Raw genomic sequence first — 17,224 nt, 5'->3', positions numbered from 1 at the left:
TTGTGGCAACAGTTTGGGGAAGGCCTTTTCCTGTTTCAGCATGACAATGCCCTGTGCACAAAGCGAGGTCCATACAGAAATGGTTTGTCGAAATCGGTGATGAAGAACTTCATTGGCCTGCACAGAGCCCTGAACTCAACCCCATCGAACACCTTTGGGATGAATTGGAACGTCGACTGTGAGCCAGGCCTACTCGCCCAACATCAGCACCAGACCTCACAAATGGTCTTGAGGCTGAATGGAAGCAAGTCACCGCAGCAATGTTCCAACATCTAGTAGAAATCATTCCCAGAAGAGTGGAGTCTGTTATAGTAGCAAAGGGGGGAAATCATTCCCAGAAGAGTGGAGTCTGTTATAGTAGCATTAGGGGGGGGGACCAACTCCATATTAATGCCCATGCTTTTGGAATGAGATGTTCGATGAGCAGTCCACATACTTTTGGTCATGTAGTCTATCTATGACATAATGTTATAACAGAAAGCCATTGCAAACAGCCCTAACACCAAAGGATATAAATAAACAGTATATCTTGCTCTGTGGTGAGTGTCTATGTGTAGAGAGCAGGAGAAATGAGGACATGCTAAAAGGATAAGACTAAACCTCTGATTTTCTTCTATGCTGGAGGGGAAAAGACAAAGTGTGTGTGTGTAAAGGGGTCACTGGAATATATCACTGATGTGACAGGGAGTAAGATATGCTTCCTGTGCATCAGAGCGTTCCCCACCATAATCGCCTACTATGGCGTGTGTGCGTGTGCGTGTCAGGGTTTCCATGGCCCTGAACATTTGACCAGCAGCATTTTAATTTAATGGACATTTCAGAAATGTACTGGACCCATATGCATTGGGTGCGTAACCTGATTAGGGCACCCACCCACAGTGCTCAGGGTGACAGAAATCACATGTAGATTATGGTAAATCATATTAACAGAACATGCAACTCGAGGATGCAACGATGTGTGGTCCTTCTTACCGAATTCTGATGCGCACTTTGAAGACCTTAGAATAACTGCCACATTTACTTTTCCTGTGCCAACAACATCAATAACAAACAGCAACATCACTAGCCTATGTCAAGCTACTGTCCCCAAAGTAGAACATTTGAACAATTATATTGGTCAGATTGCCGAGAAAGAAATAGCCTATTCTGAACAGACTCTGGGACAGTTGTGGGACGATAGAGCCCAAATTCAAACAACCAGTAGGCCTAGGCTACAGTAAAAATTAAAAACATTTAAAGCAATGAGTTTAAAGCAGCAGATCATAATGTTTAGCTTAAAATGTTGATCAACTATTATTTCTTCACATTATAAGCGCAGCAATGTGCACAAGGAAGTAGGCTATGTACGAATGTTTGTTCCTTAATGCAATTAGTGGGAAAACACTGTTGTCAAAAGCTCACTGCACATGCGAGCGGTTTCATGCGGCAGATGAAAATATCCGTTTGAAATTTAGAAAAAAGGGGAAATCTAATCTGCAATAACTTGCATGGGTTGCTAATATGACTAGGATTGTGCCTTTGGCTCCTGGACAATGAAAGAAAGTATATATAAAATAATTGCCTCCATGGATATGGTCTGATTTTGGCTAGGCTACTTTGAGGCAAGGTAAGACATGCTCATAATATGTAGTACGGCATTCCGGTTTCAAACAATTAAATACAGTACCAGTCAAAAGTTTGGACACACTTCCTCTTTCAAGGGTGTTCTTTATTTGTACTATTTTCTACATTGTAGAATAATAGTGAAGACATCAAAACGATGAAATAACACATACGGAATCTAGTAGCCTGCCTTCCGTTGCCTACAGCGGCTTGAGAAAGTATTCACCCCCTTGGCATTTTTCCTATTTTGTTTGCTTTAACCTGGAATTAAAATAGATTTTTTGGGGGGGTTGTATCATTTGATTTACACAATATGCCTACTACCACTTTGAAGATGCAAAATATTTTTTTTTTGGGGAGAACAAACAAGAAATAAGACACAAAAACAGAAAACTTGAGGGTGCATGACTATTCACACCCCAAAGTCAAAGTCACCCCAGAGCCACCTTTTGCAACAATTACAGCCGCAAGTCTCTTGGAGTATATCTCTATAAGCTTGGCACTGGGATTTTTGCCTATTCTTCAAGGCAAAAATGCTCCAGATCCTTCAAGTTGGATGGGTTACACTGGTGTACAGCAATCTTTAAGACATACCACAGATTCTCAATTGGATTGAGGTCTGGGCTTTGACTAGGCCATTCCAAGACATTTAAATGTTTTCCCTTAAACCACTCAAATGTTGCTTTCGTATGCATAAGGTCATTGTCCTGCTGAAAGGTGAACCTCCGTCCCAGTCTCAAATTTCTGGAAGACAAACAGGTTTCCCTCAAGAATTTTCCTGTATTTAACGCCATCCATCATTCCTTAAATTCTGACCAGTTTCCCAGTCCCTGTTGATGAAAAACATCTTCACAGCATGATGCTGCCACCACCATGCTTCACTGTGGGGATGGTGTTCTCGGGGTGATGAGAGCTGTTGGGTTTGCACCAGACATAGAATTTTCCTTGATGGCCAAAAAGCTACATTTTAGTCTCATCTGACCAGAGTACCTTCTTCCATATGTTTGGGGAGTCTCCCACATGCCTTTTGGTGAACACCAAACTTGTTTGCTTATTATTTTTTTAAGTAATTACTTTTTTTCTGGCCACTCTTCCGTAAAGCCCAGCTCTGTGGAGTGTATGGCTTAAAGTGGTCCTATGGACAGATACTCCAATTTCTACTGTGAAGCTTTGCAGCTCCTTCAGGGTTATCCTTGGTCTCTTTGTTGCCTCTCTGATTAATGCCCTCCTTGCCTGGTCCGTGAGTTTTGCTGGGCGGCCCTGTCTTGGCAGGTTTGTTGTGGTGCCATATTCTTTCCATCTTTTAATAATGGATTTCAATGGTGCTCTGTGAGACGTTCAAAGATTCAGATATTTTTTTATAACCCAACCCTGATCTGTACTTCTCCACAACTTTGTCCCTGACCTGTTTGGAGAACTCCTTGGTCTTCATGGTGCCGCTTGCTTGGTGGTGCCCCTTCCTTAGTGGTGTTGCAGACTCTGGGGCCTTTTAGAACAGCTGTATATATACGGAGATCATGTGACACTTAGATCGCACACAGGTGGGCTTTATTTAACTAATTGTGTGACTTCTGAAGGTAATTGGTCGCACCAGATCTTATTTAAAGGCTTCATAGCAAAGGGGGTGAATATGCAAGAACCAGTTTTCCATTTTTATTTTTTAAATAATTTTTTGATACAAATCATTTCTCATTTCACTGCACCAATTTGGACTATTTTGTGTATGTCCATTACATGAAATAAAAATAAAAATCCATTTACATTACAGCAAAATAGAAAAAACACCAAGGGATGAATACTTTTGCAAGGCACCGTATGTATTTGCTGTTTGAGATGCTGTAGCAGCAGCTCTCACGCGGTCTGACAGATTTTCCACTCAAAGGCTCTGTATGCCATACACGTGTGATGAAACAGATAGGACTACATAACGAATATACTGTACACACGTGGCAATTTAATTCCACCAGAGACCGATAAGCATGCCCAGTTTAAAGTATTTATCGACTGGTATTTCCATCAATTAATAGGCTAACAATGGGATTTGTTCTTCTTCTCCCGGTTTCTCCGGCTGCAATTTTATTTATCTACTTTAAAAAAATGTTTTTTTAAAAAAAAAACAGTCTATTAACAGCTAACGGAAACCCAGTGTGTGTGTGTTTGTGGTGGAGAAGAGCCAGTAAGCAGGCCAATCTTTCACTACCAGTTTTCAGTCTCATGTCAGAATTAGACGTTAATCCTTGTTTCTCAAAAGTCAAATTTCAAAGTTGTTCCAAAGCGTGTTGTTCTAAGCGTTTAAGGTTAAGTTTTACTCTGAATTTCTAAGGATAGGGTTAAGTTCAGGCATTAAGGTAAGGGTTGTTTGGAATAGGCTTAAATGTTTTTAATATCAATTTTTTTCTCTCTGGATTCAAACTTGCAACCTTTGGAATCAGAGGCAGATGCTATCGCAGGATTCGAACTTCCAACCTTTAAAATCAGAGAGAGATGCTTATGCCCATCCACCATCCAGGTCCACAACACCTTAGCTAAACCGAAGCTAAACCAAAACCTACTTGAAGGTAACAGCACTCACTGTTGACCCTAGTAGCAGGTTTCCACGTCATCTCCCTCAGCCATAGATGGATGTCGAATACTGAATACTTATATCACGGGTGACCTGGCTGCTCTTTCCCCCACATGACACAACTACACACACACACCTGTGTGAGTCTTCTCGGATGACGCTACAAGCTTTAAACACCTCGATTTGCGCAGTTTCTCCCATTCTTTTATGCATATCCTCTCAAGCTCTGGCCTCTCAAGGACATTCAGAGACTTGTCCTGAAGCCCCTCCCGCATTGTTAACTATAATATAATAACACACAGAAATATGAGCCGTAGGTCATTAATATGGTCAAAACCTGGAAACGATCATTTCGAAAACAAAACATTTATTCTTTCAGTGAAATACGGAACCGTTCCATATTTTATCTAACGGGTGGCATCCCTAAGTCTAAATATTGCTGTTACATTGCACAACCTTCAATGTTATGTCATAATTATGTACAATTCTGGGGAATTAATTATGGTCATTGTTCAGAGGAAATGGTCTTCACAGAGTTCGCAACGAGCCAGGCCGCCCAAACTGCTGCATATAGCCTGACTCTGTTGCACAGAACACAAGAGAAGTGACACAATTTCCCTAGTTTAAATAAATTAATGTTAGCAGGCAATATTAACTAAATATGCAGGTTTAAAAATATATACTTGTCTATTGATTTTAAGAAAGGCATTGATGTTTATGGTTAGGTACACATTGGTGCAACGACAGTGCTTTTTTCGCGAATGCGCTTGTTAACTTCTTGGATATAGGGGGCGCTCTTTTAATTTTTGGATAAAAAAACATTCCCGTTTTAAACAAGATATTTTGTTACGAAAAGATGCTCGACTATGCATATAATTGACAGCTTTGGAAAGAAAACACTTGTTTCCAAAACTGCAAAGATATTGTGAGTGCCACAGAACTGGTGCTACAGGCGAAACCAAGATTACATTTCAAACAGGAAGTGCCCCAGATTTTGAAGGCGCTGTGTTCCAATGTCTCCTTATATGGCTGTGAATGGGCCAGGAATGAGCTTAAACTTGCTGTCGTTTCCCCAAGGTGTCTGCAGCATTGTGACGTATTTGTAGGCATATCATTGGAAGATTGACCATTTTACACTACATCTACCAGGTGCTCGCTTGGTGTCCTCTGTCGCAATTATTGCGTAATCTCCAGCTGTGTGTATTTATCCATTCGCTTCCGAGGAGAAACCCAACTGCCACGAATGATTTATCATTGAATAGATATGTGAAAAACACCTTGAGAATTGATTCTAAACAACATTTACCATGTTTCTGTCGATATTATGGAGGTAATTTGGAAAAAAGTTAGCTTTTCTTGTTTTTGTGAAAATGTTGCCTGCTGAATGCTAGGCTAGCTATCAATACTCTTACACAAATGCTTGTGTAGCTATGGTTGAAAAGCATATTTTGAAAATCTGAGATGACAGTGTTGTTAACAAAAGGCAAAGCTTGTGAGTGAATATATTTCTTTCATTTCATTTGCGATTTTCATGAATAGTTAACGTTGCGTTATGGTAATGAGCTTGAGTCCATGATTACGCTCCCTGATACGGGGTTGCTCAACGCAAGAAGTTAAATCATCACCCGTTTGGCGAAGAAGGCTGTGATTCGATGATAAACTAACAGGCACCGCATCGATTATATGCAACGCAGGACAAGCTAGATGAACTAGAAATAACATCAACCATGTGTAGTTCACTAGTGATTATGTTAAGATTGATTGTTTTTTATAAGATAAGTTTCATGCTAGTTAGCAACTTACCTTGGCTCCTTGCTGAACTCGTGTAACATGCAGTCAGCCTGCCACACAGTCTCCTCGTGAAGTGCAATATAAATCGGCCATAATCGGTGTCCAAAAATGCTGATTACCAATTGTTATGAAAACTTGTGTCACGACATCCGCCAAAGTTGGTGCCTCTCCTTGTTTGGGCGGCGTCACCGGCTTTCTAGCTGCCGCCGATCTACTTTTCTTTGTCCATTTGTTTTGTCTTGGTTTTACACACCTGGTTTCCATTACGTTATAATTTATTCCCTATTTAACCCTCTGGTTCCCACAAGGTTTTGTGCGTGTTTGTTCTTTGTTAAGTGTTCGCTCGTTTGTGTAGAGCTGGATTTTGTATTCCTTGTATGGAATTAGTTTTTGGTCTTATTTTTGAGTAAAGTATGTTTTTACTCCATTCTGTGTCCTGCGCCTGACTCCATCCTACCTGCTGCACACAGACACTTGACAACTTGAAATCGGCCATTCCGATGAATCGGTCGACCTCTAGTTTCAATATTCAAAACTCTTTCTGCAAAACCTTACACAAAAATGGCCAAATAAATCCTTCATTGTACTATATATTCATTCAGAAAACACATGCTCTCAATATAATTTACTCAAGTCACCACAACCTAAACTCAAAGAGCATATCTTTCTCCAGGTGCAAACATTAAGCCTCAATCAGAATTGCAGAATAAATAAATAGGGCCTAGAGGCATGTCCATGTGCTTTGGAACAATGGATCCTAACAATGTTGCAAGACAACAGAGAGGAAGATGACGACAACAACAACAAAAACAAGTCATCTCTGATGATATCCATGCCACCCTAGTTCATCATGTGCTCATACATGGGAGGACTATGAGAGAAGCTGGACAGCTAGTGCAAGCCAACCTAAGCCGTTACATGGTTTCATCCACTGTCCGTACTTTCAGAAGGGAAAACGGGTCATTTGCCATGTTGTTACTGTGATACATGTAATTTTGTAGTGTATATAGACTGAATCTCCACTTTGTTCTCAGTGTAGTTTTTACCACAGTAATGGATGACCATAGGTCAGTAATGGATGTCAGTAATGGATGACCATCCCATTTTATTTTTGCAGAACTGAGAGGCGATCATCTATTGGAGGTAGGCGGAGACTTCTCACAGCTGAGTAGGAGACTGCCCTAGTGAATATAGTGATTGCCAATAATGACATTCGTTTGAGGGAAATTCAAACCCAAATAGTTGAAGACCAGGTAGTCTTCCAAGGAATTGACAGCATCAGCATTTCCACCATGGAACAGATCGTTCAGAAGAAACACAAGGACAAAGCAGCTGTATCGTGTGCCTTGGAAAGGAATTCAAACAGAGTTAAGGAGCAATGATTCCAATATGTGCAGGTAATTGCTATACTGTACAGATTTTTTACAGTATGTAGAGTATGGCCCATCTCTCCAGCATATCAATACAGTACTGTATAGTAACGTGTTACAGTAACTGCAGTACACATCCTTTCATTCCAGTACAGTAGTACACTACAGTACTGTATTTGTAGTACAGTAAAATGTGTGTTTTTTTGTGTTTTTTTTTACTTCTGAAGAGAATGTTTGAGCTAGATGCCATGGCTGACCCACAGTAGTACATCTTCATCGATGAGCCTGGGTTCAACCTAACAAAAATGCACAAAAGGGGGTGTAACATCATTGGTCACGATGCCATCATACAAGTTCCTGGCCAGAGTGGAGGCAACGTCACCCTATGTGCAGCAATCAGCAATCGTGGCGTCCTCCACCGCCATGTCAAAGTGGGTCCATACAACAAGGCACAACTCCTTCAATTTCTAGATCATCTGCACAATAACATTATTCAACAGGAAGGGGAGCCAGGGCAACCAGAGAAAGCCCCATATGTTGTCATTCGGGATAACGTGAGTTTCCATCGGATTGCTCTGGTTCGCGCCTTGTTCAATGTCCACCCCAGGTTCACTGTTCTTTTTTTGCCAGCATATTCCCCATTTCTGAATCCGAATGAGGAATTTTTCTCAGTATGGCGGTGGAGAATGTATGACCGCAACCCCTACGCACAGCAAAACCTCCTGAAGGCAATGGTGGTCTGTGGTGATATGTCTGTGGAGTCTATCCAGGGTTTGCTTTTTTTGCAAAAAAAAATGCAATCTTTTTTCACTTGTTCATTATGTGTGTAGATTGATGAAGAATTATAATTTGTTTTAAATACATTTTAGAATAAGGCTGTAACAAAATGGAAAAAGTCAAGGGGTCTGAATACATTCCGAATGCGGGTATGTTTGTGCGTGTCTGATGGACTTACAGAGTAATTTTTGACGTTGATCTTGACACCAGCTTTAGCCCCTCCGAAGGGTACATCTGGAGAGAGAGAATAAAGCTTAAAAATTGGGGCTTAAGAACACACACAAACACGCACACACACTTCATTGCTTTGAAAACAGCTCACCGAAAATGCTAAGAAAAAGTGTGTATATTTGCATGAATTCAGGAGCATCAAGGCATGAATGAGATGTGAACATAGAGGAAGGAGAGGGACTTACCGACCACGGCACACTTGTATGTCATCAGAGAGGCCAGAGCCTTCACCTCATCAACAGACACCTCTTCACTGTAGCGGATACCTGCACACAGACACACAAACATAGGAACTTAACGCCCAACAATAACATAACAAAACTAGTTACGACTTTTACTTCCTCTAGATAGTCAAGTTTGATCGTCTTCTAACATAACACAACACACAGTAAAGTTGACAGGAAGCCAGTAGGGATGTTATGATTCACCGATAAGCATCAGTCCGCGGACCACAAACCCATCCAAATGTAGCACGCATTGGTCTGAAAATCGATTCAAACACTACAAATTCCAGGTTCCCAATTTTTTGGGGCTCATATTACATTGTCTCTACCTTCCGAAAATAACTAATGCGACCTCTCCTTTAGTGTCAATCTGCATGTAAAATGTGAACAGTCATTGATCTACAAGTCATTTAGCATGCAGAACATCCCCAGGCAATATCAGTGGCCTAGTCAAATTGCGCACTGTGCCCAGCTTCACGCGCTGGCCAACGCGCGGTAGGAGGCCTGTTCCTGATCTTGCACATATGCGCGACACCTTCAGCATTCAAATGCTAAAATGGCTTACTGATAGGAAAATTATGATTAAATGACTTAACAAATCATTTTAAATGGAACTGTAACTAAGTAAACTTATGCTCCGTTTTATTATATCTGATTAACAATATGAGTTCATAAGAAGAGATTGTGTGACACAGACAAGGAGTAATTAAAGTTAATGAACACCATTACAACTAGGAAGAAAGAAATGGGTTGTGGATTAAGTAAACAGATAAGGTAGTTAACCTATGGTTGAACCAACCAAACTGAGCTCTGGGGTGTTTTAGATAAGGAAGTGAGTGCATTCCTAGATTTTCTGTTAATTAGAACTGTCAGCTAAGTGGTGATCGATAATGTTTAGGGGTCAAAAGTTAATTCAATTATGTTGTATGACCTGGGAGTGTGTTAGTAAGTTAGAATGAACTTTTAACCTCACTTTGTCCCGGTCGAGAGGAGGGGATTCTGTTAAGCAATGAAATGACGTCATGTTATTGTATATAAACTGTCGATCGTGGTAACGTGGCAGCGCGCTCCGAGAATAAATTCTGTTACCTATTATTGAAATAGCTGGTCTCCGTCTATTTTATGCAAACAAGAATCTTACAAATTCTCATAAAATAGATTAAGTGTCACGTTCTGACCTTTATTTTCTGTGTTTTTGTATTTAGTTAGTATGGTCAGGGCGTGAGTTGGGTGGGCAGTCTATGTTTGTTTGTCTAGGTTTTGGGAATTTCTATGTTTCGGCCTAGTATGGTTCTCAATCAGAGGCAGGTGTCATTAGTTGTCTCTGATTGAGAATCATACTTAGGTGGCCTGGGTTTCACTGTGTGTTTGTGGGTGATTGTTCCTGTCTCTGTGTGTGCACCAGATAGGACTGTTTTGAGTTTCACATTTCTTGTTTTGTTAGTTTGTTCATGTGTACCTTAAAGCATTAAAAAAGTACCATGGAAAATTACCACGCCGCGTAAATCCGTTTCGCCTCTCCTCTTCGGAAGAAGAGGAGGAAACTCATTACAGAATCACCCACCAAAATCGGACCAAGCGGCGTGGTAAAGGACAGCGACGACAGCAGCAGCAGCATCAACAACAGAGGCCACCATCACAGGACTCCTGGACATGGGAGCAGATACTGAACGGAGAGGGACCCTGGGCACGGGCTGGGGAAAATCGCAGCCCCAAAGCAGAGCTGGAGGCAGCGAAAGCTGAGCGGCGGCAATATGAGGAGCCAGCACGGCAGTGCGACAGGTACGAGAGGCAGCCCCAAAATTTTTTTGGGGGGGGGCACACGAGGTGTGGTACTAAGCCAGGTAGCAGACCTGAGCTCACTCCTCGTGCTTATGATAAGCAGCGCATTACTGGTCAGGCACCGTGTTATGCGGTTGAGCGCACGGTGTCGCCAGTGCGTGTCCATAGCCCGGTGCGCTATAGGGCAGCCCCCCGAGAGTGCCATGCGAGTGTGGGCATTGAGCCAGGGCGTATGGTGCCTGCTCAGCGGGTCTGGTCGCCGGTACGCAGTCTTGGTCCAGGTTATCCTGCGCCGGCTCTGCGTGCTGTGTCTCCGGGCGCTGGGAGGGTGCAGTGCGTCCTCTGCCTGCGCTCCGCTCGTACCGGGCAACTGTGGGAGTGGAGCCTAGGGGAGAGGTGCGTGTAGTAAGCACTAGATCTCCCGTGCTTACCCACAGCCGGTTCAACCTGTGCCTGCACTCTGGAGGTCCGGGCTCGAGTAGTTGTCCAGCCTGGGAAGTGGTGCCAGGTTGCGCACCAGAGCTCCAGTGCTCCCCACAGCCCGGTCTTTCAGGCTCCTCCTAACACCAAGCCTCCTGAAAGTCTCCCCAGCCTGGTAGCTCCTGTAGCAGCTCCACGCACCAGGCTGTCTCTCTGTCTCCTCTCTGCAGGTGCTCCCGCCTGTCCGGCGCCGCTGCCGGAGCGTCCCGCCCATCCGGCGCCGCTGCCGGAGCGTCCCGCCTGTCTGGCGCCGCTGCCGGAGCGTCCCGCCTGTCCGGCGCCGCTGCCGGAGCGTCCCCGCCTGTCCGGCGCCGCTGCCGGAGCCCCTCAGCCCAGAGGCGCCAGAGCCCCTCAGCCCAGAGGCGCCAGAGCCCCTCAGCCCAGAGCCCCTGCCCCTCTGTCCAGAGCCCCTGCCCCTCTGTCCAGAGCTTCTGCCCCTCTGTCCCGAGCTGCCCCTCTGTGAAGTGGGGTCATTGAGAGGGGTTGCCATGGTGAGAAAGCCACGGAGGCGGAAAATGAGGCGGACTAAAACAATGGTGAAGTGGGGTCCGCGTCCCGCGCCAGAACCGCCACCGCGGACAGACGCCCACCCAGACCCTCCCCTATAGGTCAAGGTTTTGCGGCCGGAGTCCGCACCTTTGGGGGGGGGGGGTACTGTCACGTTCTGACCTTTATTTTCTGTGTTTTTGTATTTAGTTAGTATGGTCAGGGCGTGAGTTGGGTGGGCAGTCTATGTTTGTTTGTCTAGGTTTTGGGAATTTCTATGTTTCGGCCTAGTATGGTTCTCAATCAGAGGCAGGTGTCATTAGTTGTCTCTGATTGAGAATCATACTTAGGTGGCCTGGGTTTCACTGTGTGTTTGTGGGTGATTGTTCCTGTCTCTGTGTGTGCACCAGATAGGACTGTTTTGAGTTTCACATTTCTTGTTTTGTTAGTTTGTTCATGTGTACCTTAAAGCATTAAAAAAGTACCATGGAAAATTACCACGCCGCGTATTGGTCCTCTGATCCGTTTCGCCTCTCCTCTTCGGAAGAAGAGGAGGAAACTCATTACATTAAGGGTTTTCAATCAATGAAAACACATTGGCGTAATTAAATTACAGTAACACTTACGTGATATTAGGCTTTATTAGCGGAGTGACAACCTTTGTAATTTGCTAGGTTATTATTTATAAGCTGTTACAAATGGTGTTTTAGCGGATTAAAAGTAAGCTACCGGAGACACTGCTCATACATGTTGAACATGTTCAGGTTCATCATCAGCAATAGTGTTTGCCCTCAGAGCAATCTCAGTTGGTCGGGCATGGACTACAAGGTGTCGAGAGCGTTCCACAGGGATGCTGGCCCATGTTGACTCCAATGCTTCCCACAGTTGTCACGTTGGCGGGATGTCCATTCTTGATACACACAGGAAACTGTTGAGTATGAAAAATCCAGCAGCGTTGCAGTTCTTGACACAAACCAGTGCGCCGGTTACCTACCATAACCCGTTCAAAGGCACTTAAAATATTTTGTCTTGCCCATTCAACCACTGAACGGAACACATAATCCACGTGTCAATTGTCTCAAGGTTTAAAAATCCTTACTTAACCTGTCTCCTCGCCTTTATCGACACTGATTGAAGTGGATTTAACAACCGACATCAATAAGGGATCATAACTTTCACCTGGATTCACCTGGTCAGTCTATGCTATGGAAAGAGCAGGTGTTCATAATGTTTTGTACACTCACTGTATATGTGCTATATATTAATTGGCATTGTTGTGCTATACATACATAGCTAATTTATAAAATATACATATTTATACATTACTAGCTTAAGTTAATCTGCTAAAATGACAAGTTAATTAGTGGTTTATGGTGGTTTCAGAACCAAACGACAAAACATAGGAGTTACACTGTGGCCCGTGTGGGGTGGGGGGGTAAAGCGTACTCTGGAGCAGGTGGATCCTCTATACCAGCGGCAAGGGGAAACAGAGTGTGTACGCATGGGTGTTTGAATGTGTGTGCTAACTTTGGTTGTGCTATATTGGGCTGTGACGCTGTGACAGAGACCTACAGAGAGCCAAGGGCACCGAGCACTGACAGGAAACTGCAGCTAGCAGTTTCCTGTCAGAGGACAGGGAGGATGTGTGCATGTGTGACATCATCTCTAAGCGCCATACCGTGTACTGAAGCCCAGTCCAGAAACCCCCCCTAGCTAGCCAGTAGCCCTTGCTGTGTTAGAAGGTTGGTGTTCAGCAGAGTAGAGCACACCATAGCAATTACATTTCTCCTGTTTCATGCCACCTAAACATGACCTTCAGAGACTAGATAACCTAAGACTACTGTAGGAGTGTGTCACAATAAGATGCTCAAAGGCCTTGAACATTTTGCTGAGACTCTCCTTTGAACTACAGACACAGCACTGACTGAGCTAGGCTGATTCAATTCACTGAACATAAAATAGATATATTTGTATCCCCCTTTCTCCCATAACCACTCCTCCTTTGATTTTCTTCCTCCTTGCGTCCTCCTCAACTCCTCTCCCATTCCCCACTACTGCAGCAAAGGGAAAAAATATGTTGATAAACAATCCAATGAAATGAGTCTCTGGGTTGGCTAGCTCTCAGCCACACACAAACCAAAAAAACTGCTGTGTATGCAATGTTGTGTATACACACACAAAAACGAATGCAAACACATGACACACAGGAACAAACATACACCCACACAGACAAACCCAATTGTCCAAGAGCACAAATTCACTACGAAGGGAGCCCATAGTGGGCTGTTAGTCACACAGTGGAAATGAGACCTACTCTAACAATAAAAACGTAATTAGGCCTAGACTGACTCAGACTCTGCACCACAGGCTCCCTCTTCCACTTCTGCTTGGAAATGAGAAGGAGATGTTAGAGATTTAGCAGACAAAACGTCCTTGGAGAGTGACATACTTCCTGAAACTCCCTAACGCTTGCACATGCAGGCACACAGTTCTGCAGTGTTCCAGCTAGAAAATGTGAGGTTCTGCAACTATTGTAGTAGGACCAGGTACACTGTAGAGAGCCTTGTGGGTTTGTTTGTTAGTCTGTTGTATCTGCAGCAGCAGCATTACAGCAACAGCCTTTGCACTTTGTCATTCACCTTGACCATCATATATAAGTCAGCAGGACCAAGGGTTTCTCAGCTTGATTATCAATCATTAAACCTGACAACGAATAACAGCCATCAGCCCTTTACCCTCGCTAGTCTCTACCCCATTGTTAGATAGGCCTACACAGAAAGCATCAGCCCATAACCTTCTACCCCCCCCACACACACACACACGGACTGTAACAGGCCTTTACCCCATCTTACACCCATTTGGGGCAGCAGGTAGCCTAGTGGTTAGAACATTGGGCCACTAACCGAAAGGTTGCTGGTTCAAATCCCCGAGCTGACAAGGTAAAAATCTGCCATCCTGAACAAGGCCGTTAATCCACTGTTCCCCGGTAGGCCGTCATTGTAAAATAAGAATTTGTTCTTAACTGACTTGCCTAGTTAAATAAAAGGTTAAACAAATAATAATATATTTTTTTTTTCTCATCTAGCCTCACCATCAGTTATCTGTGTGCTAAATAACTGTGCTAACCCTCAGTAGGTAGGGAAGTTAAAGTCTGCAGGTCCTAGTCAAGGTTATACAAGAGTGGTTAATTGAACCATCTCTGTTAAAACGCGTACACTGACAGGACAACAATGTTGCTGGATCACACAGAAAAAGGGAACACAGAAGCCATGAGAAGTGCAGTGGCAGCCGAAGTCAGAGCAAGGGGGAGAATGGAAAGTGTGACTAAGCTGCAGAAAGAGAAAAGAGTTTGAGGGAAGCATCTGTTCTGGTGGCATGTGACCGCGTGAGTTAAGCATGCGTGACGCACAGTGGTGATGTGTTGTGAAAGTGATTTCCATCATTAATCATCTATACACCAGTGTTCAAATATTCTGTCAGTCAGTAGGTGCACTTGATTCAGCTTACCTAGCACCCTGGGTAGGTGGTGAGCTGAATCAAGTAAGTAACGCTTAGTGAACACTCTTCCCTCCTCCTAGCACAATGCTGACGAATAGGAGCACCTGGGTACATCACCACCCCTTCCCCTCCTTCACTCCACTCCTCTTCAAACAACTGTTTATCCCCCTCTCCCTCACTGTAACCCCTCCTGGTCCTCACCACACAAAGCACCCACAATGCAGGGCTGCACCAGCCTACAATTATCTGCCTTGAACCCTGAACCACATAGCCCCCCTCCTAATACCACACATCCACACCCTGCAGCCTCGCCCCAGCCCCTCCTCACACCTGACCTCTGCCTGAGCAGAGAGCACCATGCGGCTTCACTCACACACACCTATAGGCTGGGAGGGAATACCCACATCACTTGCCCTTCACTGTTGTGTGTGTGTGTGTGTGTGTGTGTGTGTGTGTGTGTGTGTGTGTGTGTGTGTGTGGTGTGTGTGTGTGTGTGTGTGTGTGTACTATGTCCTATTTCTGTTCCTGGATGGTTTATGTATGGGGCAGCTGGCAGCATGTGTTGAAAGTGGTACAGGGGTGCCAGTGCAGGGCTTGCCCAGTGAAATGCCACATGCCAAATCACATGATCAGCTTCTCTCGCCACCACATCTCAGCTAACACTAATTGCACACACACACACTCAATACAGTGTAACACCTGTGTTATAGCCAAATATATTAACCCATCATTGGTTATTATTGCTAACTCTTTCTATTAGTGCCTACACAAGGTCTATGCCAGAGCTGGCTAGTCAACAATAGTCAGTATAAATGTTTGTATCTTGGTTCTAGTTACTGAGAGAATGCATTGATCAGAGCTCTGTTACAGTATAGAGCTATCTTGGAAACCAGTAGTATGATTCGCTGATTAGCCCTGATAGCCCAGTGTCCTAGAGCTGATCAAGGGGCTATACTAGCTAGCCATGTCAGCTGGCTCCTGTTAGTGTATGACAGCTAGCTCCAGGCTGCCTCACTAGGTGTGTGGGAAGGTCATTGATCCAGTGTTGCAGAGCTACACTCCCCGCATGGCATAGCCATGACAGGCAGAAAGCTAACGTTACACGCTGTCGAAATAACCATATTCCACATCCAGACGAGTGTCGCTGTGAAATTAAACCCATGTAAGAGACGTATCTTGCATTATCTGCTTCACTTATGGCAACCATTAGCGAAAGAGAGAATCAGTGCAGTTGTTCTCGCAGCTGGGTAATGGGAAAGCTAAGTAGCAAGTTACCTAGCTAGCTAGCCTAGCAACAAGCTCGCTGTCAAACCGCACAACCACTTGAAGAGTTGAGAACCAGGAAGCGGTGCTTGGCAGTATCTTACCCCCCTTGCAGGGCGTCCTGTGCTGGCTGTGCTGTGCGCGGTAGCCCTCCACTACCTCCCACTCTCCGTTGTCCCTCTTGATGGGGAAAGAGACGCTTAGGACGTGGTTGCAGGGTTTGATAATGCGGAGAATCCCCTTCACTCGTTTCGTCTTCTGTTCAGGGGTCTCTCTGCTCTTTAGGTCCTCCACAAGCTTGTCCTCAACGATGGCGGCTCCGCGGTCGAAGAAACCCTCCACCATGCGAAAGAAATTGGGGTCGTCGGGCTGCTCGCTATACTGTCGGACCCGCATTAGAGAGGACGATGCTGGGAGAGCAGAGTCCACGCACCCCGAGGCCAGCGCACTGCCCGCCCCGCGGGATAACAACTCCCCGAAGTACCGATACATGATCGAGCTAGTTGACTAACCGTTTAACGTTAAAATACAAATAAAAAATAACAACAGATAAAGGGGGTAGCTAGTTTGGTATCTATTAATAACAGGGAAAGAAAGAGGGGGATGGTTGGACGACACAGCAGTACTCCTTCCCTGTGTCTAGTATTCAGACTGAATGACTGTTGGAAGTGCGCGCCCGTTTGCTTTAAAAGGCAGCCCTAACCAACGAGGCGAGGACGACTCCGAGACCGGGAGGCACGCGGAAGAGGAGAGGTTCATTTAGCGGTGAGCGTGCACACGTAAACAAAGCGCGCTCCCGTGTATGTGTCCCTTTGATACCGTTTGCTGCCTGATGTCAAATGTTTATTGTGTAAGTGTGACATATATGATATATAGCCTACATACTGTAAGATAGATGCAGCTACTGAATCTCCCAATGAGAAAATTGTGGAGTCATTCTGATGGGATCCTGAGAATTTCATTTTGTGGTATTCTAGATAGCTGTTCTGCTCCCGAGTGGCGCAACGGTCTACGTCACTGCATCTCTGTGCTTGAGGTGTCACTACAGACACCCTGGTTCGATTCCAGGCTGTATCACAACCGGCCGTGATTGGGAGTCCAATAGGGCGGCAGACAATTGGCCCAGCATCATCCGGGTTTGCCCAGTGTTGGCTGTC

At 44.6% G+C, this 17,224-nt stretch overlaps 1 protein-coding gene across 6 annotated transcripts in view; it reads right to left on the bottom strand.

Annotated features, from left to right (window-relative positions):
- The window catches only part of LOC118357442 (glutamate dehydrogenase, mitochondrial-like), a 128,585-nt gene extending 111,798 nt beyond the window's left edge, over nucleotides 1–16,787 (bottom strand). For 2 of the 6 annotated variants that reach the window (XM_052478209.1, XM_052478206.1), the window contains exons 1-3: nucleotides 16,172–16,787; nucleotides 8,520–8,600; nucleotides 8,282–8,337 (exon numbers count right to left, since the gene is read on the bottom strand). In XM_052478209.1, coding sequence (XP_052334169.1) covers nucleotides 8,282–8,337; nucleotides 8,520–8,600; nucleotides 16,172–16,559 — 525 coding nt within the window. In that variant the 5' untranslated portion in view covers nucleotides 16,560–16,787. The remainder of the gene's footprint in view (nucleotides 1–8,281; nucleotides 8,338–8,519; nucleotides 8,601–16,171) is intronic. The other 4 variants (XM_052478207.1, XM_052478208.1, XM_052478205.1 and 1 more) reach the window with 3 other exon arrangements.
- Between the last annotated feature and the right edge of the window lie 437 nt (nucleotides 16,788–17,224).

The sequence above is a fragment of the Oncorhynchus keta genome, chromosome 24 (genome assembly GCF_023373465.1).
Source record: "Oncorhynchus keta strain PuntledgeMale-10-30-2019 chromosome 24, Oket_V2, whole genome shotgun sequence".
NCBI lineage: Eukaryota > Metazoa > Chordata > Actinopteri > Salmoniformes > Salmonidae > Oncorhynchus > Oncorhynchus keta.
This window is presented reverse-complemented; position numbering and strand designations above follow the sequence as displayed.